The sequence below is a fragment of the Diprion similis genome, chromosome 8, assembly GCF_021155765.1.
Source record: "Diprion similis isolate iyDipSimi1 chromosome 8, iyDipSimi1.1, whole genome shotgun sequence".
NCBI lineage: Eukaryota > Metazoa > Arthropoda > Insecta > Hymenoptera > Diprionidae > Diprion > Diprion similis.
The window spans coordinates 1623781-1651229 of NC_060112.1; the positions used below are offsets into that span (position 1 = coordinate 1623781).

The 27449-nt window shown below is 38.1% G+C and overlaps 7 protein-coding genes across 8 annotated transcripts; 2 read left to right on the forward strand and 5 right to left on the reverse strand.

The window, feature by feature from the left end:
* Positions 1-676: 676 nt before the first annotated feature.
* LOC124409544 (40S ribosomal protein S4) lies at positions 677-2930 on the reverse strand. The gene is made up of 6 exons (XM_046887231.1): positions 2849-2930; positions 2005-2263; positions 1633-1730; positions 1384-1555; positions 1132-1261; positions 677-854 (listed from the first exon to the last, which is right to left on the reverse strand). The coding sequence occupies exons 1-6, from the start codon at positions 2849-2851 to the stop codon at positions 728-730; spliced, it is 789 nt and encodes a 262-aa protein (XP_046743187.1). The 5' UTR covers positions 2852-2930; the 3' UTR covers positions 677-727.
* A 572-nt stretch (positions 2931-3502) lies between these two features.
* LOC124409510 lies at positions 3503-10095 on the forward strand. Its single transcript, XM_046887173.1, has 5 exons — positions 3503-3763; positions 5090-5313; positions 6171-6453; positions 6595-6781; positions 6874-10095. The coding sequence occupies exons 1-5, from the start codon at positions 3537-3539 to the stop codon at positions 10012-10014; spliced, it is 4062 nt and encodes a 1353-aa protein (XP_046743129.1). The 5' UTR covers positions 3503-3536; the 3' UTR covers positions 10015-10095.
* A 1444-nt stretch (positions 10096-11539) lies between these two features.
* Positions 11540-19572, reverse strand: LOC124409537 (putative ATPase N2B). Of its 2 annotated transcripts, XM_046887217.1 has the most exons (8): positions 19452-19572; positions 13917-14002; positions 13202-13387; positions 12882-13123; positions 12644-12812; positions 12391-12531; positions 12180-12299; positions 11540-12052 (listed from the first exon to the last, which is right to left on the reverse strand). In XM_046887217.1, the coding sequence occupies exons 1-8, from the start codon at positions 19489-19491 to the stop codon at positions 11930-11932; spliced, it is 1107 nt and encodes a 368-aa protein (XP_046743173.1). In that variant the 5' UTR covers positions 19492-19572; the 3' UTR covers positions 11540-11929. The 2 variants fall into 2 exon arrangements, with proteins under 2 accessions (XP_046743173.1, XP_046743174.1); XM_046887218.1 differs by lacking the exon at positions 12180-12299.
* LOC124409546 (rab-like protein 3) lies at positions 15337-17306 on the reverse strand. The gene is made up of 5 exons (XM_046887234.1): positions 16805-17306; positions 16259-16468; positions 16027-16175; positions 15727-15840; positions 15337-15612 (listed from the first exon to the last, which is right to left on the reverse strand). Exons 1-5 carry the CDS (start codon positions 16848-16850, stop codon positions 15433-15435), a joined length of 699 nt encoding a protein of 232 aa, XP_046743190.1. The 5' UTR covers positions 16851-17306; the 3' UTR covers positions 15337-15432.
* On the forward strand, positions 16690-19192 carry LOC124409532 (general transcription factor IIE subunit 1). The gene is made up of 8 exons (XM_046887209.1): positions 16690-16772; positions 17322-17455; positions 17542-17708; positions 17780-17908; positions 17990-18216; positions 18298-18505; positions 18594-18822; positions 18905-19192. Exons 1-8 carry the CDS (start codon positions 16741-16743, stop codon positions 19078-19080), a joined length of 1302 nt encoding a protein of 433 aa, XP_046743165.1. The 5' UTR covers positions 16690-16740; the 3' UTR covers positions 19081-19192.
* LOC124409534 (arrestin homolog) lies at positions 19274-22036 on the reverse strand. Its single transcript, XM_046887213.1, has 7 exons — positions 21879-22036; positions 21686-21807; positions 21313-21612; positions 21015-21242; positions 20749-20937; positions 20519-20687; positions 19274-20444 (listed from the first exon to the last, which is right to left on the reverse strand). Exons 1-7 carry the CDS (start codon positions 21943-21945, stop codon positions 20299-20301), a joined length of 1221 nt encoding a protein of 406 aa, XP_046743169.1. The 5' UTR covers positions 21946-22036; the 3' UTR covers positions 19274-20298.
* Positions 22037-22460: 424 nt separating this feature from the next.
* On the reverse strand, positions 22461-27156 carry LOC124409551 (akirin-2). Its single transcript, XM_046887240.1, has 5 exons — positions 26736-27156; positions 25647-25840; positions 25389-25551; positions 25245-25301; positions 22461-25112 (listed from the first exon to the last, which is right to left on the reverse strand). Exons 1-4 carry the CDS (start codon positions 26902-26904, stop codon positions 25291-25293), a joined length of 537 nt encoding a protein of 178 aa, XP_046743196.1. The 5' UTR covers positions 26905-27156; the 3' UTR covers positions 22461-25112; positions 25245-25290.
* Positions 27157-27449: the final 293 nt, after the last annotated feature.

Genomic DNA, 27449 nt, shown 5'->3' on the forward strand with positions numbered 1-27449 from the left:
CAATAACCAAAGAGCCTGTTTTCATATTGATTGATGCTTGTCATTCTTTAAAATGTGTCCGCAACTCTGTTGCTAAAGATGACAAAGCGATGTTTGATTCTGATGGAAACCTTATTAGTTGGTTGTACATTAAACAAATTGTGGTTCTACAAAATGAACATGCCGAATTGTATCTTGCTCATAAAATCACAACAGAACACATGCAATGGGAAGATAATAAAATGAATGTCAGAATTGCTGCACAGACGTTCAGCAAAAGTGTTAGTGATGCCCTAAATTACTCAGAGAATGAAGCTAACGACTACCACGCTACGCTCCTGGCTTAGAAAAAGACAGGTTCTCAAGCTACTCATTCCCTCTCTGTCGTCACGCTTTTCGGCCAGAAGGCTCCCTCCATCTACTATATGCTCTAAGGTATAAACGGACATTTCGACGGCAAAGTGGAATATAAGGCGGGCCAGAAAAATCGAATGAATGAAAGCACGGTATTACTGAAAGAACGAACGTTCAAGGCCGCGTATTACAAATGAAATTTAACAGTTCTCAATCAAAATGTATTGACAACTTGTTCAGAATGAATCAAAATTAAGGAGTAATTTTTGTTTTGCAGGATAATTCCATGATTTAAGGAGCAGTAGAGACCCTGTTAACATGATAAATGAATTCAAACAGAGAATTTCACCAAGATAAATCACTTAGTTTATTGATTTTTGTTTGAAAGTTTACATTAGTTTCCACCCTTGGCAGCCAGCCTCTTGTCACGTTCTTCGGCGATGGACAACTTGACACCCTTGCCTCTTGGCAAGCTAACGTATGCTTTAGATCCTTTGCCAATAATGAACACGTTGTTAAGTCTGAGAAAGAAAAATAAAGTTCAGAGATATCTTATTTTATGGTGTATGAATAATCACAAGCGTAATTACTCTTTATGGAAATTTATTTGTATCCTTCCTGGGTAATACGGAAAGGTGAGCTGTGACCTGACAGTGACCTTTGGAGGGACATTGATTTCCTTTCGGCCAACTTTTGACTTAGACAATTTTTAAGCTACATTGCCTTAGCTTCGATATGGCCAAATTCATCAAACACAAAATTGAAAAAAAAAATTTAGTACAAGGGATTTTTCACTACCTGGTGGCAAAAGTGTGTCCTTGTGAATCTTTGATATGGCAGATGTCAAAGGATCCAGGATGACGCTCACGGCTCACGACACTGCCAACACGACCCAAATTTCTTCCGCCCGTGATCATGCACAAGTTGCCTGGAAAATTGAACAACAAATTGTAATAAGTTTGCCAAATTAGCATTGGTTGAACAATTACTTGCACGCGAATTCAAGTATTTTCAATTCAGTAAATCTAGAAGATAGTCAAAGATATGTACCAGAGTCAAATCGAATAGAGTCGATTATTTTTCCTGTTGCAATGTCCAGCTGAATGGTGTCATTCACCTTGATTACAGGGTCTGGGTAACGCAATGTTCTACCATCATGGGTAACAAGGAATGGAATTCCTTTGGGTCCAGTTTGTACACGCTTGACTTTGCAGAGCTTGTACTGAAAATAAAAATGTAGCATAATTAGCACCGAGAAGTGTAATTCTCTATAAGTCAGCCTGAATTTTGTTTAAATACCTTAGCTTCCTCGGCGGAAATTCTGTGAATGGTAAAACGTCCCTTAACATCATAGATCAGGCGGAAAAATTCACCAGTCTTTTCAATAGTCACAACATCTGTAAGAATATAAAGGAAGTATAAAAGCGCATGCATTAATAGTTGCGGGGCTATCATTATTACTGACATGTTATATTAGTTGTTTCCTCCTTGGGTAATACAAATTAAACCATTTGATGGTATATCTGTGACCATAAGAAGGATGATTTATTATCGGCCCACTTTTGACTACGGTATTATTCAAGACAAACTACCATAGCTTCGAAAGGCCGGAATGCAACAATTTATGCTAGACGTATTTGGTTTACGAATGTATAGATGTCTATATCTTACCCATGAAGCCGGATGGATAGTTGGGGTCAGTCCTAACTTTGCCATCAACTTTGATAAGGCGTTGCATAACGATTTTCTTCACCTCGCAATTAGTGAGGGCATACTTTAGCCTGTTACGAAGAAAAATAACGAGTGGAAGAGACTCGCGTAGCTTGTGGGGCCCTGTTGATGGCCGGGGTGCATAGACACCTCCCAACTTGTCCAACATCCATGCCTTAGGCGCGTTTAAACGCTTCAAGTGCTTTTTGGGTCCGCGAGCCTGAAAATAAAATGTTTGCAATTAGTTGAGATTCCCGCTCGCGCCATCAGATACAATAAACACCAGTGAAGGTGCGTCGAGGTTATGTCGCGGTATAATTCGTACGGCTATCAACCTGACTTTAATACGGCGATGAAAGGACTGGCATAATATGCTTTACTGCAGCTGCGAAAGTATTGAGTAAACTGTCAAATCGCGGTTATGACGAAAATCTTTGTCGCAATGTTGTTACTTCGGCTTGCGAGATTAAATACGACCTTGATGGCTCACGAACGTAAAGGGAATAATTTCGAAAATTATTCCAGAAAGAATGTATTTTTATGGAGGGTTAAATAACGCGATAAATAATTTCGGAGTATTTACAGGTAACTTGAACTCGCATGCGTGCGAAACAGACACAAGCCGAATACACACGTTCACTTGAGACAAGCTTATCGCACTTTATTCTTCGATTTGACACGAAATTCGGATATATTATCACACACCGATTATTCCACTTCCATATTTTAGACAATACTAATTACAGTGATGCATCATATTGCCGATGTTTTGAGATTTAAATCATCAGTCGTAGGGCAAACTTACCATCTTGGATTTCTGAACGGAAAAGAGACCGTAGACTAGGGAGAAAGCTATGGAGGCGGACACGCCTGGCGAATATGAAGCGAACCTAAACCTACGTAACGTCTGAATAAGATGGCAGCTACTATCCGTATGGTAATTCTGTACTCCTTCTTGGTCGACAGAAATTGCTTTCGGCGCTATTTTTCAAGTTACATACGAGTACCTTTGTGAAGTTGGCCTGCAACCTTCGAATTTCCTAAAACTTTAACCGAAAAATTTCTCCCGAATTGATCTGAATTGTTTTCTATTTTTAATTAGGGATTCGCGCCCGCATGGTACGCAAGAAAATCGATAAAAACGAAAATGCATTTCTGGGAGCGGCTAGGTGATTCGCAGATTTTAAAAAATCATTGAATTTCCAGAAAATTCTTGTACCGAGTAATTGCTTCCAATTACTCCATAAGTTTTATTATTTGCTCCCACACGGTTTTCGATAAAAACGAAAAACACGTTTGGGGTACAGGACGTTGACTAACTTCATCAACGGCTATGCTTAGTAGTTGCAAAAAACATGGCGACATGGGGAAGTGAGAAATTTAACTCGGATACAATTGCTGCTGCTGCTCTCTCTTTCTAATGACGGCTTCAGCTCGGTGCACGGATCGCGCAGTCTATCTTTATAAGCTATGCTTAAATAGTCGCAAAAAACATGGCGACATGGGGGAGTGAGAAATTTAACTCGGATGCAATTGTCGAGAAGACCGACGGGAATTTTGACAATATATTAGTGACACATGACCTGCAGGATTGTTTGGACGACAGTTTGGACCTGTCAAGTTTTGGCAAAGTGTACGATCAATCACCAGTTTTGAACTATGGAAAATTATCGGACGAAAGCTCGTCCTACATGGAAAAGTTGCGGGATGATAATACTGGGTAACAATACGAATCGTTGACATATTTCCCGTTTCTTTTCCGCTTCTAACTCGCTAATGTCGTCGATGGCTCGTTGCAAAAAATTCTCCAAACAATGCAGGAACTCGCTTACAGCTTTTACGTTGCTCGAATTTCCCCGTATTTTTTTACCTCATTACCATATAAGGACATTGCTACTTTTTCAATGAAAAATCAAATCAGTTTTCAATACAGTACGTACAAACTCGACCTAAAAAGTCACAACTGATTTACTTTATTTAACTATTTAATTTATTAGCCCAATATCAAGATACCGACCTAGCATCAAACTGCAGAACACCATACTTGCGACTAATCAAAGATTTCATGGTGTAATTGTTTATCTAGCCTATGCAGAGGTTGAGTTACTTCCTTAGTTTCAGAGCGCCTAATCGATCGTTGATTCGGGCTCAAACCTATAAATCAGTCAGCTTTGAGCATACTTTGTGTATAAAAATGCAAATTTTCACACCGATCCCCCGTGGTTAATGATTAGTTTGTGGAATTTGTAAATTATTTCATCTGCTCCAAACTGCTGTTCTTCAACAGTAGCGTTTGTATTATTCTACCATCAAGGCTGTAAAGTAGAGCATTTCGTTAAAACAATTGTAATGTAAACATCCTAATGTATATTCAAGTCAAGACTCAAATATCGACGTCATAATCACTTTGTAAACAAATCACTGTTTTAACAACACATTGATTCTTTGCCCGACTGAGAAATGTTTTCATCTTGAAACATCTAGTGCCAGTTGGTGGTAAGAATTGTCTATGCCAACAATTGTCATAAAAAAATTATAAGCCATACAAGAATTTCCTTTCTTTTACATGTTCGTTTTTAAAATGCAATACTATTAGCAGCAATGATGGAAGCAGCGATTTACTCTTTGATCGCAATTCCAAATTACATACCCGTGGTCAGGATCAAGGTGAACAATTCAGTGTCAATTGGACATATTTGCATTGCTGTATAATTATTTTTGTGAAACTCAGGTGTTTTATTAAAATCCTATAAATACAGCTGCCTGGTGTTCTCAAATAATAATATACGTATGAGTCGAAAGCATTACTCATACAGTATTACCTATCTTTAAGAATATATTTTTAGTTATCAGATAGCATTGCTCGTGTGGCTTGGCACCAGATTATGTCTAGCTATGCCGGTTGCCCAAATTTTGTGAGGGGACCGAGCGGTGGAAACAGCATAACTTTTCAATAATAGTTCACTCTACCCCCTCTGGATGGATCACTTGCTATCCAACAATGTTTTATTTTTATTATCATTATTTCATTTTCTCTTTATCTCAGGTACATCTACCACACGATCAGGTCCGATGAAATCTACATGCGAATTCATCCTGGGCAAAATGACTCGATGCCCGACGATCCGTCGCACGCGACTATCACAATTGAGAGCACAGATCCTGACACTAACCAGAAACACATCAGTCGTTACACGTGCGAATACGACGGCTGCACGAGAACCTACAGCACGGTTGGCAATCTTCGTACGCACATGAAGACTCACAAGGGTATGTTAGCTCTGAAGAAAAGACAAAGGGAAAATAATAACAGTAATATCGGCAGCGTAAATTTGGAATTGTTATAGTTACGGAGAGCTTCATTTTTATGTTTGCTAATATATTTGGGCTAATTGGCTGTGACAAAACGCCTGTTCGCATGATGCTGAAGCATTTCGTTACCATGAATTCATAAGCTGCTTTGAAATAAAATAAAAGCTTTTTAAAAAGGCCCCACTACCCCCTACCTTATTTATAGCATATCATTTTTGTAACTCTGATCGAGAGCAACACTCAGTTCTGTTATTAGAATTCATTCAGAGACTTGGTACTTTGCCCATTAGAACTACCTCAAAGTATTTTTTCATATACCTCGAGTAATAAATTCAAATACTGTAAGGTTGACATTGGTATATCTTTTTTCACAAGTGTGTGCACGGGTGTGTATTTATTCAAAAATAAATGGCTTTGACCCTGATTTGTCAATTTCGTGTAAAGGTTGTGCTGTGCAATTTCAACGTAGAATACAGTTTTTGCTTTCTCTCATTTCATATAGAAATCGAGTTACCGATCAATGTTTTGCTTTTCAGTGGTGCAATTTTGCAATCTATGGTATTTCTTGCGGGTGCATCCAAGTGCTGTTTTTTAACATTAAAAATGTATCGTGTATTATTCACTAATCCAGAAAATTTGAATAATTACGCTTTCCAAGGATCCTAATTCTCGGTAAGTTTGCACGTCTATAAAATATCCTAACTGCATCTTGTATCAATATGAAGACAAGCTTTTTAATACAGAATATAATACCGTTAGAAGTACGCAGTTTCTAAATTGAATCTATCATTGATTGGGATTGTAAATCTTTCTAGGCGAGTATCGATTCAAATGCACAGATCCGGATTGTGGCAAGGCATTTTTGACTTCGTACAGCCTAAAGATTCACATACGTGTTCATACGAAGATAAAACCATTCGAGTGCAATCACGAGGGCTGCGAAAAAGCTTTCAACACGTTATACAGACTAAGAGCTCACCAAAGACTTCATAGCGGGAATACATTTAATTGCGAAAAGACCGGATGTGTTAAATTCTTTACAACATTGAGCGATCTCAAGAAACATATACGGACTCACACTCAAGAAAGGCCCTACAAGTATGTTTCTTTATCCCCACGATTTATATCACGATACTTAGGGAATATATTTACTTGTTCTTCATGCTTCTATTTGTCTGTTGATATTTTGTTTTTATTCAATTACAATCGAGTATTCAGATGACAAGGTTATTGTTCCAGGTGTCGAGAGAATGGATGCGGCAAAGCCTTCACCGCTTCGCATCACCTCAAAACTCACAAAAGAACACACACTGGTGAACGGCCTTACACGTGTTCTTACATTTACTGTAAGAGATCTTTCACAACCCCGCACAGTCTGAAAAGCCACATTAAAACGCACAAGAAAATCGTCAAGAGTCAAACAGCGGTGGGTGCATGCCATTAGAGAAATAATTGTTTTTCACATTTACCAAGTCTCAATTGATTTTATCGAATTAAAAATGTCGTCGTTAATTTCAGAAGCTGAAGGAAGATCCGCAGGCTAGTATAAAAGAAGACAACGGCAGCCTGGAAAATCAACCTAAAGCCAAGATCGAGATCAAGGAAGTCGGCGAAAGTAACCACGTACCTTTTTACACAATAATACCTTTGAATCTAGAAAACAGTCGAGATACCGAAAACGTGGCTTACATTTCGATGCAGAATTCTGGTAATGTCAATCAATTGGCGGTACAGTCTATGAGTCGCGTTCTAAACAATAATGAGAAAAACCATTTCGATGACGAGGTTGAATACGGCGCGTCAAGCCGCAGCGTGGAACAAGTTAAAATACCTGCTGGTTCTCCGCTCAACTTTAAATCGAGTGAAAGTAATAATATTGAGCTATCGACGCCGAGAAACATCACGATAGATGATTTGACGCACAGCACTATCAACACGTTGAACAACAGAGAATATGATAAGCTGAAAATCTTCGATCAGATAGCTACCACAATCGGCCAAAATGACGGAACAACGAATGATGTGAGTGGTCAGAGCAACATTTTACTTTCGATTTCTATTGACGACGAGCGTAATGGAGTAATTCACAAACAGGAGCATATGGACGCGATGAATTTGCAACAAGAAATCATACAAAACGGCCTTCAAAACACAATCGCACAGATATCCGAGCCTAAAAACTTTTCAAACAATCCAAAACGCTATAAAAGTGACGGCCACATCATCGTTCAAAATGAATTTTCAAATCAAGCAAACAACGGCTTGTCTATCGATTGCAAAGACACAACATTTTACAACAGTAATTCTATTGCTGACAGTGCGGTGAAGACAATTGATACCCCGGATGAACATAAATTATTTGCTGGTGAAACGCCGACTTCTTACTGTGATAACATAAGTGTTAATAACATTGCCACCAACGACTCTCAAGTATTTATAAAAGATGTGGTTGGTCCATATACCGAAAATTGCAGCACCGCTCTGTCTAGTTACAAAAGTGTCGATCCTAATTCCATCGTAAGCATTAAAAATTGCTTGGATTCCAGTGAGGCATACTCGAGTACACAGATTGATAAAAAAATTGTACCGAAAGTTGGAGACACAATAACGAATGGGTTCATAAATAATTCACTTGCCAAAATATGTTCAGATGCAATATTTCAGTCAGTTGATTGTATTGGTATCGAGAATAATGATTCACAAACTGCGTTATCCAGTGACAACATCGTCATCGGACAATCGAGGGTTCAAAGCAATTCCAAGAGTTTGGAAATTTATCCAAACTCTAATTTCAAGGATGGTAAATCTGGAAATAATTTGGTGAATCGAACAAAGAACAACTGGCATTCGGAAGCTGTCGAACTGGCGATGGCCTCTGAAGAAGAAATGCCATCACCTTGGATCGACGTCATGGCTCTGGCATCGGCGCCTTCTTTGAGAGCCGAATCATGGTCTGAGTTCAACGCCTTCCCAACGGCCGTTCATTCGTTAGTGGATCTGGTCGGCCCTGAGCCTTATCCTTTGGAGCTAGAATCAGAACATCAGCAAAATGTTAACCTGGCAGCAGCTGTAAGTGCCTCAGGAAGTATTACAGTGGTCGATGATGGTGCGCATCATGCGAAGAATTCGTCCAATGCGAGCAATCAGAGGAATACAAACAATAGGAATATTCTGCAGGAAATTACGGCTGATGCGGATATTTGCAAATGCATCGATTGCAAGTGCGACCATTTGAAAAATTGTCAAAATTGCTTCCCTACAGCGCCGCGAAATGTGGAGAGAAATAAGAAGACAAATAATGACACCGCCAGGAAAATGATGCATTTATCGAGCGTAGAATCTCAGCTGGAAACTGAAAGTCTGAACATTTTATCGAACTTCGAATCTGGAAAGAGTATCGATTATACCAAAGAGTTTGCTCACCCGAGCGACGCGGTGAGCCAAGAGGCTCAAATTCTGACTGATTTTAATAACTACGATAGTACGTTTAGAACAAAAGTTGAGAGTGAGGAAGGTCAAGACTGTACGTGCGGGTGTATTCAACAGAGTATGGAATCCGAATTCATGGACATCACAGGGATGGAGAATTTCATAGACAAGAAATCGTGCGAATGTTTGGTGCTTGAGAATGGGGCAAAATTCTGCGAGGCCATAATTGAAATCGAAAATATAATAACAAGCAAAAGTTTCCCGCAAGGCTCGGATAGCATTATACCAAATATAGTTAGTAAGAAAAGCGATAACGACAAAGAAGATAATAGTTTGTCAGAATCTGGCACCAAAGAGAGTAACGAGAAGGCATCCTCCAGCGACAAATGTCACGTCGAATCGCAAAAAAGTACCAAAGAAAATTTGTGCTGCGGATCTAACAAAAATTGCAATAATCGCCAATCAAAATCCACCGCACAGATGAACAACGCGCCAAAGTACAATGGTGATTCAGCTAAGAAACACGGTTGCAGATGTAACCATAAAAACGAGAACAGTGGTTGCTGCATAAAGAATAATGATAAAAATAATAAAAATGAACCAAAAACTAGTTGCTGTTGTAAGGATGATAGTAGCGATAGGAATAGCAGCGTAAATTCAGAATTAAGCTCGTCCCCAATCGGCAAAGTAATTGAACAAATCTCAGGTAACAGGGAATTGAGTTCTGCTATTCCTAATGGTAGCATAATCGATTTTTTCTGCAACGTAGAGAGTATAAAGAGCAGCAGTTCGTCCGTTGAAGAATATGAAAAGCAAACACAATGCTGCGATCGTTACAAAAGTGGTAAAGACTTCGACGATAGCAGTAACATCACCAATAAATTTAAAAATGACGTCAATGATCCAGACAAACAAAATTTGAATCGCTGTCAAGGGATATCAAAGCCTTATGATAATAGCGAAACGATATCCCCTATATCTATGAGACGTCGAAACGAATCTTTGGATAAAACAATGGTTGATGATTTTGGAACGTGTTTGGAAAGCGATTGCTCATGCGACAGTGGAACAGGGGGATGCAGATCTTGCTGCGTCATTGTATGCCTTAAAACACTGCAGCAGTTACAAAGAGTGTTCACTCAGAATTGTTGTGAAGATAAAACTAAGTCCGGCGATCAAAGCATAACACTGCCTGTCTCCTTAATTAAAAAATTAACAGGAAACGAGTAACCTACTAATAACACAATTATGGGAATGTGCTATTCAAGTTTTTTAAAGATGCGTATATGTTGCTATTTTTATAAGTAAAATGACTTCATCTCACATATCGACGAATAGTCAATTGAGTTAGGTCCTGAATTCTATGAGCAACAATATATGAATTTAGAAGAAAAAATCAGTATATCATATGTATACATAGTACACATACAATACGAATAGTCAATTGAGTTAGGTCCTGAATTCTATGAGCAACAATATATGAATTCAGAAGAAAAAATCAGTATATCATATGTATACATAGTACACATACAATACGTATGTATATATACATAATTTTGCAACATGTAGAATATCAGTATTTATTTTTATTTAACGGATAATTATTTTTCTCGCAACGAACAATTTATGAAAACAAGATTTTCATCATGTCAGTCTGGAATCCATAAATATGTAACCTGAAGATCAGAATTTGTTTTTTACACAACGCAAGTTAAAGAGAATTGATGAAGTATTTTAGTTTCTTAGTTCCTATTAACAGTAATAGCAATACCCATTTCTTGGCAGCGTCTGGGATCCGTGCAATGCTTCATGTCCTTCAATCCATAAATATCCGATTTCAGTTAGCATTATTAAAAATTTCGCAAGATGATGATAGTTTCTGTCAGTCTGTTTTTCATTTTTACGAGGCTCGCTATTCATTTCATTGTACTTCTTTTCTCATATCAACGGTCACAAGATAATACACTGTGAGATTAATAATGGAGCCAACCGAACATTGACAGTTGTTTACATAATTTAAAAAACGAAACTTATTCAAATTCTTAGCTTTGATTAATTCGAACATTACGAATAACTCAACGTGTATTGAATCGTAGCTTTATACTTTTAGCCACACTGTGCCTTCAAAGTCTTGATATAATAATTAAACAAATATTGCAAGCAATTTTAGTATCCTTGATATAATTTGTCAACTCAAAAAGTGGTTATTTTTTGCAAAAAATAAACAAGAAAAAAAACTTGAACACAGTGTCTGCCTGTCACCAGTATTAAACTACTTATTCATTGCACAAAGAATGGCTACCATAAATCTCTTTTTTTTTTTACCAGAGGGAAACGCAAATATATGGAAAGGCGTTGAGCCTTTATTTGCGAAAAGAAAAAAGTAAAACAAAAAAGGATACCTTTTAATTATTTGATAAATGTCATTGTGGTAACGATAGGTTTTATTTTAAAACTGTGTATAACTTAGCTGTGCAATGTTTTATGGCTGTTTTAAGTACTTTTGAAGTCTGCTTTGTTACAAATTTACTCGACTTTGTGTACCTATTTTAGCGCATAGATTGAATTATTATGTTTTGAAAGTATATATATCAGTTTACTAAAACGTAATAAACAGAGTTTACAGTAACTAATTCGATTTTTTAATACCCGGATTTATTTCAGATAATCTTAATTTTATGTTAAATTTGCATCTTATTTTGTTCTCCAAACGACATTACCGACTTTGATCAACACAATGAAACTACCTCAACAGATTTTATCAACAAATCTACGAAAACAGCGCAAGTCATATTTACTCAACATCAGTACATACTAAAAATTGTATGTAAATTTAATAAGTTGATCCATCTACTATAACAAATAAGTTATTAACCAGAAATGAAATACCTAGTCATCTCTCAACAACATCGGAAAACAAGCGCCAAGTAAGTTTTTTCACGTCAAACGGCTTTTAACATATTCACATGTATGTACATACTTGTTTCGTTGAGCTGTTAATCACGATTGTAAACACGAAAAATAAAAGAGAAATAAGCTTAGTTTGTACAGTATGTGCAAGGACGCGTTGAAAGTTAATTGCTATTATTTAATAGTTGAGTTTATGTTTTGTTGCATTTGAGAACTAGTACCCAATTCTCCACTATTATCTTTGCTTTTCCCATTGTTCCCAATAATCCCTGGTTTGCATCTCCGAAAGTCGCGATATGGTTCTGTCGAAAGCGAATAATTCTTCCTCCCCGGTAAATATGCTCGATTTGTGATCTTCCTGTAAAGAGAAAAATGTTTTTATTGTACGATACACAATAATAAACATGTTATTCACATTATATGCACTATGAAAAATAAGGTAAAAAAAAAAATGAACTCTACTATTATGCTTTCGAATAACGTACCGAGCCTATACTTATTTTTAGATCATCCATCAGCATTCTCTTTTCATCTGTGTACTCGCTCTCGCCTTCCGGAGTAAACAATTGCATGTGCGGAAGATCAGCAGATATAACTACTCTAATCTACGAATGATACAAAAAAATACTGATAATATCATTCCAATTTTATGTATGTGTACATACGTTGTATAGTAATCAAGTTCATGATTCTCACCTTGTTATCATAGAGTGTATCAATCAGTGTGATAAATCGTCTAGACTGAGATTTTAGTTTAAAATTCAGTGGTGGTACATCTCGAATTATCACAGTGTGAAAGAATTGGCATAATTGGAGATAGTCGCTGGCTCCGAGAGGCTTTGTGAAGAAAAAAAGGTTACCTTACAATCTGAATACAGATACCAGTGAGGTATGATTGTTACGTGAAAAACAAAATCAGATTCTAATTTAAAACTATTCAAATAATTACCCGGTCGCATATCTCATCAAACGTAGAGTCAAGAACCTGCCCACATGTTTTTGAAAATGTAACATTGCGACCCTTGATGCTGATGGTTCTAGACCTAACGACGTCATTTTCCATGGAGCACAAATATTTGAACAGCTTGTCAACGCCGTTGTCCACGTCCTTTCCTTTTCTGGAAATAAAGAGGAAAAAGAATGAAATTAATACAGAGAATGAGGTAAGGGTTTCTTGTTAGACTTACATGAAATAGTTTTTGTCTTTGCCAGGGCCAATTTTTTGTCTGTAATCAATGCCTGAATCGAGTGTTTCGATTAGGCAGTGGTCTTTCAGGATTTGGATGAATGGGAAGAAGTTTGCCCTCTGCAAACCGTTCTTATACAAATCATCTGGTGCCCTATTACTTGTCGCAATAACTATCACTCCGTTGTCAAAGAGTTCGGTGAACAATCGTTTTAGGATCATAGCATCGGCGATGTCTGTAACCTAAAGGCGAGAATAAAATTGTATCCATTTATTTATTTCTAAAAATTGAAAGGTATTCCAGGGATAAATTGTGATTACCTGAAACTCGTCGAAGCATAACAACCAAGTCTTATCGCTAATCGCCTCTGCAACTGGTGGAATCGGGTCGAAGGGCTGAAGCTTGGTACTACTGTGATCTCTAACGACATTTTTTTTAACATCGTGAATTTTACTATGCACGTCAAGCATGAACGAGTGGAAGTGAACCCGTTTTTTCTTTTCAACCTGTAAGGAAACACAATGTATTATGCAAATGATATTGTGAATTATGAACTCGCGAGACACACGAGTTTTCTTATTTCAAATGAAAGACTAATCGTATGTACGTGACAGCAGCCATGTTTCGTTAAACACATGAATTCAGGCATTTTTATGTCCCTTCCACCAAATTCTACTGCTGTGTCATTTGGCTGATATTGTTCTCATGTAAAACGAACCATTGAGCAATTCAAACTTCACATTTCATTGGATTACAGAGGTTTTATCTGTAATTAGGAAAATATAGTTTGAAAATCCGTACAGAATCCTGAGATTGCGGCAAACTCTTGATTTTGAATTTTGCAGAAAGTAGAAGGAAGAGAAAATTTTTAAAATATGAATGAAAAGCCTAACAATGAGAATGTGATAAAAACCGTGTGATGCCAAACTTGAAAAAAATGTACACTATATTTCTGGCTCTTCGCATGTAATCTACTTAAGATGTGAGCAGATACCTGACAGCAGTTATAGAATAGGTCCATCAACATTGTTTTACCTCCACCCACGGCTCCATAGAGGTACAATCCTTTCGGTGTGTTATCGTGTTTTTTCCCCCTTGCTCTTCCCCAACCTCTCCCGATCAATCTGTTCCAAAAATTGGGCTTTGGCGGCGGGGTGTAATCTCTCAATTCTCGATAAACCCTTTCTAGGCTTTCCGCTATTCTTAATTGGTGATCGTCGCGGTTTAAATCACCCCGCGCTATCTTATCAGATAAAACTTTGACCGGTCCATCAGTGACAGGCGTTGTCAAGCTATCCGAATAATTGCAACATTTCAGGCTAAGCAGCAAGGGGTGAGAATTTTTTGACAGCAAATGGTAGAAGTGTATAAAATTTGACGGTCTGATTGTCGTGATGCATGCCATGGCTAAGTTGTTATCTGAAAATACCAGAGGATCATTAATTTTAAACATTTACATGGCAATCAATCAATCGTTTCAGTCGTTTTTAATCATCAATCATTTATCACCTACAATGCTTTTAAGGGTGACTATCTCGACTCGTATATTCGAACTTTATAGACAATAAATCGAGGGAACAATCTGGAGAGCTTTAATTACGTAAAGTTATCATTGAAAATTAGTCACGAGTGTGTATATAAATAGATACACGCCCTGCGAAAAATTTTCCCGCAGCGTTATACCTATGTCATGTGTATTACCGCATGTTCTACCGTGTCTGGGGTACGTAACATACATACTTACGATATCGGGGGAGAGCGCGCGTCAGAAGGAAAATATTTTAAACTTTTATGTTATCAATTAAGTCTCTGTAAGAGCAGAATTATCGACGATCGTTACCGAATCATGATACGCGTGACTTTACGTTGGCAATTTTGTGCGACCGATTCTGCAAAGTCGCGGCCGTTTGCACAGACGTTTAAACGGTCATCCCAAGACCGCGCTGCGACTCGTCTCGCTGCTGATTTGACACTGAAGTTCAGTGACGAAATCTTGCCACATACACACCTTTATCACCTGTCGCCTCCGACAAAATTCCACACACACGTCACGTGCGATGTCATAAGTGTATATAGAGAGCAGTGAATAAAATGGATAAAAAGAAAAAACTAATCGAGAGAAATGTCGAGTGCACGGAGTAGTAGGATCGAGTGTTATCGAGTATCGATTCGTAACGGCCGGCTATTTTCGAACTCTTCTTTCGTACCACAACCAGATGACTCCAAGAGCTACTGTAAAAACCGCGTAATTTGAAATTGCCGTACGGAACGTAAAATCTCTCATTCAATATGAAAGAAAAGAACCAATTTTTTGCAATAACTTTGCGAAAATCAGTTTCTTTTGTGCCAAGACTAAAGCCCCTCAATACGGAATAGATAACGGTCTTGGAGTTTCGAGTGAGACGTTGAGTGAGATGCTGAATGTATTGATTCTTTATTCACAAATTTTTTATTTTTATTTTTTTTTTCATTTTTTGGATTCCCGTAAGATAGGGGACAAAAAAGAGTAAGGTGAAATATATTACATTAGATATAACGTGGAGGTTTTCGTTCAGTCATTGTGATAAAATTTTGGGCTATACTGCGAAGAGTATACTGGTAGTCTTCGCTTGTCTGGACTGATTCCTTCTCTTGCTGAGTAATACCGTCTTTCGATAACTTTGTCGAAAAATCTGCTCAGCTTCACCGAAGAACTCGAACCCGCAGCCAAGGATCTGACTTGATGACAATCCTGTCAATGATCAAAGAAATATTTAATTTAAAAATTAAAATTAATTTCAACTCAATGAAACGAGCATACACAATGGTATTTGGCATGGACCGTTTGCCTTTCAATTTTTATTACCAAGAATATTTCATCCGCTCCACATTCCTCAGCAATTGTAGATGAACGTCTATGAACACTTGACCTCACTTCTGCCGCCAGATCAAACTTTGTTCCAATTACCAAAATTGGTATCTGGAAATAAAATTAGGTTTCGACTCTCGTGAGGTGATTTTAATTTTGGTAATTGTCAAAACATTACAAATCGCTGAATAAAATTTTAAAAACTATGCTTGATTGTCGCGAGCAATTCCCAAGCCATCATTCAAAGCTGACAGATTGTCATATCATCGGGTAACCAACCAAATAAAAAATAGTTACTTGTGTCGAGCCGACGAACTGTTCGGGATCAAAGTCGTCGAAGGATTTAGACTTGGAATGATTGCCGTCCTTGTTTAAAACTTCCTGAAGCCACTTCTGGAGATTCTGCTGCGACTTTCTATTGGTCAAATCGTGAACCAAGATAATACCTGAAAATGGGACAATTCTGTTACAATCAGAGCACAAGTTTGTCAGATATATTTCTCACATCCTTACACCGTGCTTCGCATACCATTTGTTGGATTGTAAAACACAGATCTAGTATTTTGGTGATTCTGACTACCGCCGATGTCCCACAACTCTATAAAGTATCTTCGTTGATTCGGAGTGCCTTCTTTGTACTCGTGCAGTTTCACTTCAACTGAACATCCTACTGTCCATGACGGATTCCCTATCGTTTGTTGATGGCATATTAAATGAGTCAGCGAAGTTTTTCCAACACCTGGAAAAATGAAAGGAAGATTTGTTTACAGACCGTTCGTATCATGAGTAACGACAAATGTGGATCAAAATGTGCATGTATGGTGCACAGATGGGTAAACAACCTGACCATTCTCGTCAATTCCCCATGAATAAATATATTCGTAAACGGATAAAATCTAGGATTTATTGCCCGAGGAATAGTAAAGCGGTAATCCAACTGAACAGAATATTAAATCAAGTCGAATATGTATCGCGTGGGGATCGCGAGCTGTGACCAGATTCTGTTTGCAAATGATTTTAAGAACGAAGAATGCCGTGAATGGATAAATGATAATTTAGCAAAGGATAATTATACCAGAATCTCCGACAACGATTATTTTGACCTTATCGATCGCTGCCATTTGTACCGTTTCATTCGAATTCTCACTCGAATGTCCTGACAGCAACCGGCGGAGCGGAAATCTAAAGTACTGCTAAGTACAGTCTTCGGTTGACAAGCTCCACCCCCCCTCCGAACGCGGCATCATAACCTCAAATATCGACACTAACCGTCGATGCAGCCAGTGTTAAATTTCCGATAAACTATGCAATTACGCGTTGTTTATCCGTGATCAGACCACCGCTGGAACTGTTAATCAAGAATGCCACAATATTCCTTAACTAGAGCCGCAAATACGCCCTTGGAATAACAAAAACCGAGTTCTTTCGATATTTGAAGGTTACAATAGCGTTACAATGGTGAATACGTAGATAACGAATTGACTGTTTTTACACCTAAGAAATGCACGAGGCTACATCAACGCCCTGGAAAAAAAATCCCTCTCACTAATAGTCCGAGTAAATGGTGGGAATAATTGAATTCGAATTATCAGCAGAGAAATGAGTGCGGAGGAAAGATTTGTCACCGAAGTGCCTAGCAGTTTGAAACAACTAGCACGGCTTGTTGTTCGCGGTTTTTATACCATAGAGGATGCCTTAATCGTTGATATGCTGGTCAGAAATCCCTGTAAGTGTAAATCGGTTTAATTTGCAACTGCTCATCCCAGCAAATTACAAAGTTTCATGTAGTTTTGTTGACGATCCTTATTTCAGGTATGAAGGAGGACGACATATGCGAGCTGCTGAAATTCGAGCGAAAGATGTTGAGAGCTAGAATATCCACGCTAAGGAACGACAAATTTATTCAAGTTAGACTTAAGATGGAAACTGGATCTGATGGAAAGGCGCAGAAAGTGAACTACTATTTCATCAATTACAAGGTAAAAATTGCTTCAGACTTTCCCTCCGAAATGCCTGCTTGATTTTGAATTTTCTTTTCTTATCCTTTTAGACTTTCGTCAATGTCGTCAAGTACAAATTGGATCACATGCGTAAGAAAATGGAAACGGAAGAACGAGATGCAACCAGCAGAGCCAGCTTCAAATGCACAAATTGTCTTAAGACTTTTACAGACCTTGAGGTGAATCTAGCGGTAGACCATTGTCTTGATCAAAACAATCGTCATTTAATTTTTTTATGGAAAACAATATTTATTTACCAGGCAGATCAACTCTTTGATATGACAACAGACGAGTTCCGATGTACTTATTGTCGGAACATCGTCGAGGAGGATCAATCTGCTCTACCGAAAAAAGACTCCAGACTACTTCTGGCAAAATTTAACGAACAATTAGAGCCGCTCTATATTTTGCTGCGAGAAGTCGAGGGCATAAAATTGGCACCGGAAATCCTCGAGCCCGAACCTGTTGACATCAATACCATACGCGGGTCAGCAATTAAAATTTGACTTTCACTCTTATTGGACAGCTGAAAACGAAATGTCAGCTTTATATTCAATTGAAATTACAGCATCGATACGAGGAAGCAAATTGGGCTTCGTGCTCCGGGCGAACAATGGTCAGGCGAGGCGACGAGGTCGTCTGGATTTGCCGTCGAAGATACGAGAGTGGACGTTACCATCGGCGACGAATCGGCCAATGATAACGCTGCCAATCGTAGAAAGGAGAGGCCGATATGGATGATGGAAAGCACCGTAGTAAACACAGACGGATCGCAGGTGTGTAAATGATGAAATTGTAAAGGATGTGAATTCGTAGAGTAATTTGAGAAAGATGAATTCGAGAAAGTTGTTTTTGTTATTTCAGACGGATGTGGCTGGAGGCCAGGACAGTATTCTTGATAAGGCTGCAACGAACGCGACAAATGCAACGAACGTAATGAATAAACAGGGCGAAGACATAATGTCGGTGCTGCTGGCACATGAGAAAAAGGGAGGGGCTAATGCTGCCAATGCCATTAAGACTGTAATACCTCAAGAATCTAGCGATAGTAGCGATAACGAGGATGTTACGGAGATACAGGCTATCGATATGGGTAATTGTTACGAAGTGATTGTTTTTAAGGCTTTTAAGGTTCTTAAGACGCTTATTTAAGACACTTTCTTTGATCGATTCAGGCGACGTAGAGACGATGGATTCAGAGGATGATGACCTGGTGCCCACAGTCAGTGTAGGAGGAAAAACAGTTTCGATTACGGATATCAACGACACTTTGATTGCCGACATGACGCCGGCGGAGAAAGAAGCTTACATTCAAACGTATCAAGAATATTATTCACACATGTACGATTAGTCTGAAAACAGCTTGCGAGAGTTATATTTTTAAATTAAATTGTACCATGACTGTGAATTTAGACACATATACGTGGAGTATGAGAATATTTTGTATAAGTATGAGAATAAAAATCCATTGTTCACAGCTTCGTGTATTGTAATTTGACTTTGATCGCTACTTCGTGTTATAGTGAACTATACTTGTGATTAAAGATTGGTCAAATTTAAGAATTTATTATTATTCTAGAAACCTAATATACAATAATATCAACTCAATAACATATGGAATTAACGATACATTGATCAAGAAAATATATTGAATAGGTGATAATAAATAACACTGAATTATTAACAATAAAAGAACTAAAGTAATTAATCAATAAGAATATATGTCACTTCTGGTAAGAACGGGAAATGTCATTATTAACATTATATTAAATTTTTTTCTTTCCTTACCAACTTGTTATGTAAGCAACGGATAATAAGCAAAACTTACTTGGGGACATTTTTTTTTGCTTGCCCATATCAAAATTTTTGCTCGACCACCACAATCGAACCCAAATTTCGGGATGATAGAACAAGGATTTTCTGCATAATTTTCGTTTTTTTTTCTTTTTTTTTTTTATCAGTTTTTTCGATAATTCAATACGTAATAATTTCATCGTAAACAAGTTATTTGAGGTAACTTTATGTACATTATAACTTGACTCGCGATACTCAATATATCACTCTACAATTCGGTTTATAACTACTTACTTTCATTGCTTGCTTTGAAAAGAACCTAAGCATCGCGTAATATCACACAAGCAATGGCATCGCGCATCGTTTTCCCCTTCAATAATTTCTCTCCACATCTTGTACATTTAATCATATAAAAATGTCATCGGCTTTCAGAATATTCGTAGTAACATCAACAAAATCTGATCAGATTCTGTGACTGTTGATACTTCTGAAAGGATTACATTTTTCTGATTACGTTTCGAAATTCTTTCCCTTTTACGTCTGGCAATGTGACATGTTGCCTTTACAAGCTGTGAGCTCGACAATGAGAATAGATGCATGATTAGAATAAAGACTTGATGATCTTTGATCACTCACTTGCAAACGTAAAATTGGTTCGACTAATTTCAACGACTGAATATTGGGACTGCGAAGTCGTCTACGATGCATATCCATTGCGAAAGCAGATAAATTTACATTCTTTTCATAGCATGCGCAGCGTATATCCCTCGGTGTATTATTCTGGCTCGTTGAGACGCAAGCGAGCAAAGTCCTCAAAGACAATGTTATCGTCGTCGTCGTTGGCGTAGCAAGAGTTTTCATAGCGTGCCCGGTCGATGCTCTTGCTCTTCTTCAAAACCGCTTTCTCCTTCTCTAGGGCACCTGTCGCAGAAGAAACGACGACTATTAGGATATGAAGCGAACTCAAGTGAAAAATGTTCAGCCACTAAACTAACCAGGAGCAGGGTGCATCAGCTTGAGCGGAACGTCGGTGACAAGTTCACCTCCCAAAGTGCCGCAGTTCAGCTTTACACGAACGGAGTACGAAATGACTATACCCATTGCCTCTGCCGGGCATTTTCCCTCGGCAACCAATGTGGAGGAGGCCAAATTCACATCGTCATCCTAAAAAAGCAAAGCCAACGCTTATACACACAGATACAGAAAAGCTCATCAATTCCTTTACTTTCAGATGTCCGTCGAGAGCGATACCGCGACGATCCTTGTTGCTGCTGGCCAAGGGGACAAGATAAAACTGCTTGGTGAACGAAGCGCCAGGTGTGATGGGACAGCCTTCGCGGGTCTCCAAGCTTGCAACGTGCCGTGAGAACTGAGCGTTCACCATCGTCACCTCACAGTGTTGGACGACATACAGCTGTTGGAGAGTAAAAGACACATCGTGAAGATGATATTCTCTTCGCCAAATAGAGGCTGAGCGCTGGTCACAAGTACCTTGATGTTCTTGACCGCCTTCCGAGAGTTGTTTGTGACGATCACATTAGCAGAGACTTTCTCCCCATGGTAGTAGATCTCCTTGTCCAGCGTTACCTCGAGGTTCAATTTTCCTTGTGAGAAGGTGAAGCCCTTGGAGACGAGGGAACTTGGCAGGCGGCGTCCTCGCGTCGCCGGAGCAAATTGCAACTTCTTGATAGCCAGAGCGACCGACGACCTCTTGTGTCCCTATTGCAGAGCAGAACGTGCATCAAACGATGTTAATCTTAATAATTTAATGTAAGAATAAAAACCATACCTTGTCTTCCTCGTTTTCCCCAACATAGATCTTGATGGTGTACTCAACTCCAAGAGGCTTTCCACTGTCGTCGTCACCGGGCTGAAGAGTTACGGAGCTCGGAGCGTTTTGCGGGAACTGGAAGAGGAAGGGATAGGCGTTTGGTCCAAGCCGTTTCAGCAGGCGATCTTGGATGGGAGTCGTCTCCTGCTTCTCTTTCTTGATGGGGATGATCTGATCGCGAGCGATGACCAGCTCCTTGCTGAACTTCACCCCCATTACTTCATCCTCCTCGCGACCATAGCGGTAAGTCGTGATCACCTTGGATTCAAGGAGGATTGAAGAGCCTCGGTTTCGGGGTGGAATTACGGTTTAGAAAAAACTTATCGGGTACCTGGCCAAAGACTTTTCTTCCTTGTAGGTAATCATTTTCAACGACGACGATGCCGTCGATCGGATCCACCGACTCTAGGTGATCGATGAAGTCCCTCTTACCAAGGTAGACAGTAACTTTGCCTGGTGATCAATAGATATGATCGTGTCAGCGAAGAGTGCTGGAAGTATTTTAGGTGGTGCTTGAAACTCACCATTTGGAGTAGTCTTCTTGAAAACCTTGATGGCCACAACATAGGCCAAAAACAGAAGAGGAAACATTTGACCGATAGTGTTGAACTCTAAAGAATCTGTGTAGCCGAGCGTTGTTTCCCGCCCAGAAGTGACAGAGGCCCTCTGACGCACGTCTACTCTTATAGATTCAATGGGGCTTCTTACTGCGAAGCCATACGCAATCTAATGCGATTATACTGTTGAATAAGTCTCCTAACAGGATCGGAATATAGGAATTTCAAGAAATTGGCTCACTTTCTGATGTCTTCCATTCCGTTCTGTGACAATTTCTTTCTCCGTTATTCAGAGTCTGTGACAACAGCGTCCAAGAATAGTTGAAATACTGTTCAGTCATCTAAGGACTAGCGCTACTTTCATTAAGATCATACTTCATTATTTCGAGGCTTATTTAGAGGCGTGAAACAATTCGATATCGAATTTCTATTGATAACCAAGTCTATTTCGATTATCAATGTCGGTCCTTTTTCCAAAAGTGGGCCAACATTTTTATACAAAGAGAAGCATAGCAAAGGTGGATGTGGAATTATTTATAGATAGTCAGATAAAAATCAGTCTTAAGGTTTATATTTATTTCAATAATAAGTGCTTACATAATATTAATATGGAGGTATTTTTAATCATCGAAATCAAATCTCTGATTTCTTCCAAGGAATTTACCTTAGCTGTTTTTCTCATCGTTGCTTCTTAATATAATCATTATTAATCATTAGTATTAGGTAGTATTCATTATTCAATATACTAACTAAATTTATTTGTATTTATTTTTAAGTTTCTTTTTTTCGTTTTGTTTTTCCCTTCCATATTTATACATCACTCATAATTTTTTTTTTTTCACAATATTTTAACATTTTCTTCCTTGTCATTAGGATACATATATGCTGTTTGACGAATTGCGCCGTTCAATTTCAATTATTTAATTTGTTTACGTTTCTTAATATTAAAATTATTATAACGTACAGTCCGCGCAATAACTTTTGTTGATTTCAAGACATACACAGTCATTAATTTACATTTATCACCTAAGGTTTCACAATAGCTATGACAGTTTATCTGGTTCTTAATCTTGCCAGAGCAATAATTGTAAAGTTTTCAGTCCCTCGTTGTATTTACTACGATAGAACGAGTCATTTTTCAACGGATCGCAGTGTTTCTCATTCCTTGAATTTTTCTCAGCTCAACAAAAGTTACTGTGCTATCGCTTGAACTAAATACAATAATAAGATCAGAAGATTTGGCATTTTTGCCTGGTATTGAATAACGAGATCGTCACTACGTCCCAGAATCCAAATATCGTTGACGAATTGTATTTAACTACTTTTTGTTCTCCAGTCAACTAGGTTTCAAGTATCTCTTGATCGAACAAATAAAACTTAACGAATTTCAATTTGGCAAATAATGAAACACGGCTCCTTGATTTTCTTTCAACAAAAAAAAAAAAAAAAAAAAAAAAAAAAAAAACTACTCTGTTTTTTCAACTCCTCATACTCTTTTGCTAAGTTTCTTCCTTGATACTTAGAATTTGTCTTTCGTTCATTTCTTGAACCGTGTGAATAGCAAAGAAATATATATGGTAACCAAGACGAATTATCATTTTCGGATTCATCTTAAGAAAGTTATGCGCCTAATTTATATGTATATGAATAATACGTATATGTAAAAAAAGAAAAAAACAATTAACATCGCCTATGTAGAATCATTATCAACTAAAAACAATTTTTTTTTTTTCTTCAATATTATTTTTGTTTTTTTAATTACGATGAATAGTAATAAGTAATAATTATAGCAGTGTTGGGTAATAGTAATAAATATGTCTAATAATAGGCACAGTAAATGTATGGGTAATAGTATGTATATTCATTATTCGGCATTGAATTTCATTATGCTATGGCAAGTTGCTGTTGTCAGGGAAAGAATTATAACAACAACAATAATAGTAATAGTGATAATAATAATAATGAAAATAATGTGAAAACAGTATCAGTTCTTTTTGAATTTTAGCCCTAGCATGGTGCACAGTTCTTTTCATCTACTTTCTTCTTCTTCCAACGCGTATAATTTACGAATACATTTATAAATGCTACATTTCAATAAAAAAAAAAAAAAATCAAAGAGAGAAAAAATAAAACAAAGATGAAAAAATATATCTACCAGCAAAAAACTTTTGTTTCAAGAGGAAAAGAAGGTCAAGATTTCAAATTAAAAGTTCTAATAAAAGCATCGATGCAATACCCCGAAAAGAGGGAATATATTCATTAAAAAATACATTCTTTATAATTTAGAGATTGACCTAATAACATAGCATTACAAAAACGTATATACTTATATATCACCATCCAAATATGCAGATTTTATTTGTTATTATAATTGCGAGATTAGAGAAATAAAAATATTAGAAGATGATTATAACGAAAAGCCGGAGAAATTTCATCGAGACTAACGCAATCAATAATAAATCACGTTAGACCTTAGACCTTCGCATCAGTGATCGATACTCAAAGTAACCATGACTGTAAACAATCTTCTTCCGTTCGTTATTAATTGTTGTTGGTCAGTTGGGAGAAGTTGAAGTCATAATCGATCGTACATAATCAGATCCTTATCGGGAGGCTTTATGGTTAATCGGCAGAAATTGGTTTCAGAAAATTCGAAGAGTAAAAAATTCATACAACTGCAGTATATGTAGTATCATTAACAGATCATATTGATGCAATTTATTTACAAATACTTTTATACTTGTGCTACTTTAGCTTTGTAAATTTTCTATTTGATTCCCTGATAACAGCGGACTTTGAAAACCGGATGGTACAAATATTGTTAATTTAGTAGTATACGTTGTCGATTTTTTTAGTGTGGTAGCTCTCTGCAAGTGAGCCTACTTCTATAACTTAATTTCCTATATACGCATATATATACATGTATATATACATATACATGTCGAGGTACACACACATATATATACATACATATATGTATACATACACACACCTCGTTACCTTTTTTGAAATGTTTTTATTTATTGATATTTTGTTAAATTATTTTATTACGTTTTTTGTTGCGTCTGTTTATTTTATACTTCGAATGAAATTACTTTTCAAATTTAATCAACCCATGTCTCCACAGCGAGGTAACACCGCCGCACATTTCTTCCCTCATAACTCCAAGCAAAATTATTTTCTCACTTATATCATAGAAATCTGTAATGAGAAAACCACTAGAATATCTTTCCATAATAATAATAAACATTGGATCATTCGCCGCAATACCTAGACAATTGTCATGCAAAGTCACGATTCAACTTTACAGAATATACATGCTAGGATACTTACCTAACGTTCTTTGAAGAAACACATCCATGGAAGTGGCAATTCTCCTTTAGGACAAATCTGTAAATTTATTAAGCATTAGAAAAAACGCAATGCACGTGAATCAATAGTTCTAACATCTGGACTTTCAAGTATTCAAGTACTCACAACTCGGTGCAGCCGCAGATTCAAATCTCTTCTGGATCTGGTCGTAGGTGAACTTAACAAACGCGTCATACTGCTCGGAGAGCTTCATGTTGAGAATCTGGTCATATTCTTCTCGGATCTGCGTCTCCTGCTCCTTCAGCATCCGCTCGCAGATCAATCCCACCTAAACACAAGTTAATTACCCATTATTTGTACCGAATAAACGATCTCACAATCATTTCGATAACTGTTGATTCTTCGTTTTGAATATTCACCCACCTGTCTGAATGTGAACAATGGTTTTTCTTTGCCGCTTGGATTATGACTGTAAGCACTGGGCCCACTAGTCGATGGGCTGGCAGGACCTTCTGTGTCCGAAGAATCTCCGCCGTTGTTGTTTTGCGGGTTGAAATGCAGCTGCTTGCGCCGGTGAAGCCTGCGGATCTCTTCTCTGATGTTGGCAGCCATTTTTTCTATGAAAACATTTTGCAGCATCGGTGTAAACAATGCACATATCTGACCTCAAATTTTTTTAGAGTGAATAACAAAGCCCAATGCATTGCAATCGCAATTGGAGCCAGGCATCATTCTGATTGATGATGTTCAACTAACAGATTGTGAAATTATTTGAAAATAATAAATGAGAAAAATAAAGCAGCATTAGATCTTTGCAACATTATTTCCGAGTTATTAGCAATGGCTGAAAAAGGTTAGTAAAGAGGCTTTGTTCTCGTGTAAACGTTTAAGTTGAGTAAGAAACACTGAGTCTCCTGTGAATCGAAGTTTCCGCAGTTATGCAAACAGTAAACTAGCAATAGTCTGCCTTTGTGGTGGTCGAATTTCGAATGGTGTTCTTAATAAACTCGTGATAAGACATCAGACTGAGCATGAAAATGCTAATATTATGTCTTAAGAATACATAAATGAAGATTACAGGCACACGATTCGTCTTGGTCCTCTTTCTCCCGTTTTGTTCTGCGACATTATCGAATGAATTAATGCCTGGGTACGCGAAACTGATACAATGGAAAAATTTTTTTTTCAGTGACAATGAAGTGCCTTTGATCGCCGATCTAAGGAGGGAAATTGTCGGAAGAGAAGAAACTTTATGAAGAAAAAAGGTTGTTCTAACTTATATTTCGAATTGAGCGACGTGTGGAGAAAAACCAGTTTGAAAGCTGTTTGTAAAAATAGTGAAAATCAGCAGCGACCGTTACGTCGGTATCTCCATATGATTTGCGCTCCCCTCCCCCCACTTCGTGCCGCCCGCGGAGGTATATACGGGTTTTAAATCGCTATACATGTACGCTTGCAGCTAGCTTCCCCCTTTAACACCCCGCGATAAAAAAAATGGCCGAATATAATTACCAGGCGTCAATTTTTGTGTAACTTCGCCGAAAGCTGATGGGTTCTGATTCCTCGCCGGTGGTGTATTCGGCGACATGCACATCGGGACACATCTTCGCCTCTTCGAAGGCCTTACGTGGCTGTGAACGGGATCGAACTCGAGAGATCGCTTCAGGGTGGCGCAGGCCATTTTTACTCTTCACGGTCTCGTAAGCGACTGACACCAAAAAATCGCCGAGGAACCCCAAACGGAGTTTTGTTTCCCGAAAATATATCGGTAATACAAATTGCACAGTATTCTCTTCTCGTTTAACGGTCTCGTCGAAGACTTTCGACAATTTTCCAGGCTGATTTAACTGGATTTTAAGACGGGCCACCGCAGCACCAAAACAAACACTGCAGTAAAACAATATGGCCTCCTCCGTCGTCACTTCGTCAGTCGCAGCGACTTGAACATTTTCCACAACGTTTACCTAGCCCAGTCTGCCATTGGTCACCTCTCGGTCTTTTCTCATTGGTTGAGCCGTTGCATCGCGCGTCACGGCGCAGCTGCATCGATAAGGAAGGGCAGGGGTGGCCGATCGAAACGGTTCATCCGATATTCGACCTACGGCAGCGCCGGCAACGAGTCACGTGGTTCACAGATGCAGCTGTCAGCTGTTGTACGTGCACGCACACGTTGAAAATGCATGGAATAGCAGAAAAATCGTATCTCGACCAACTGACTGCACAAAA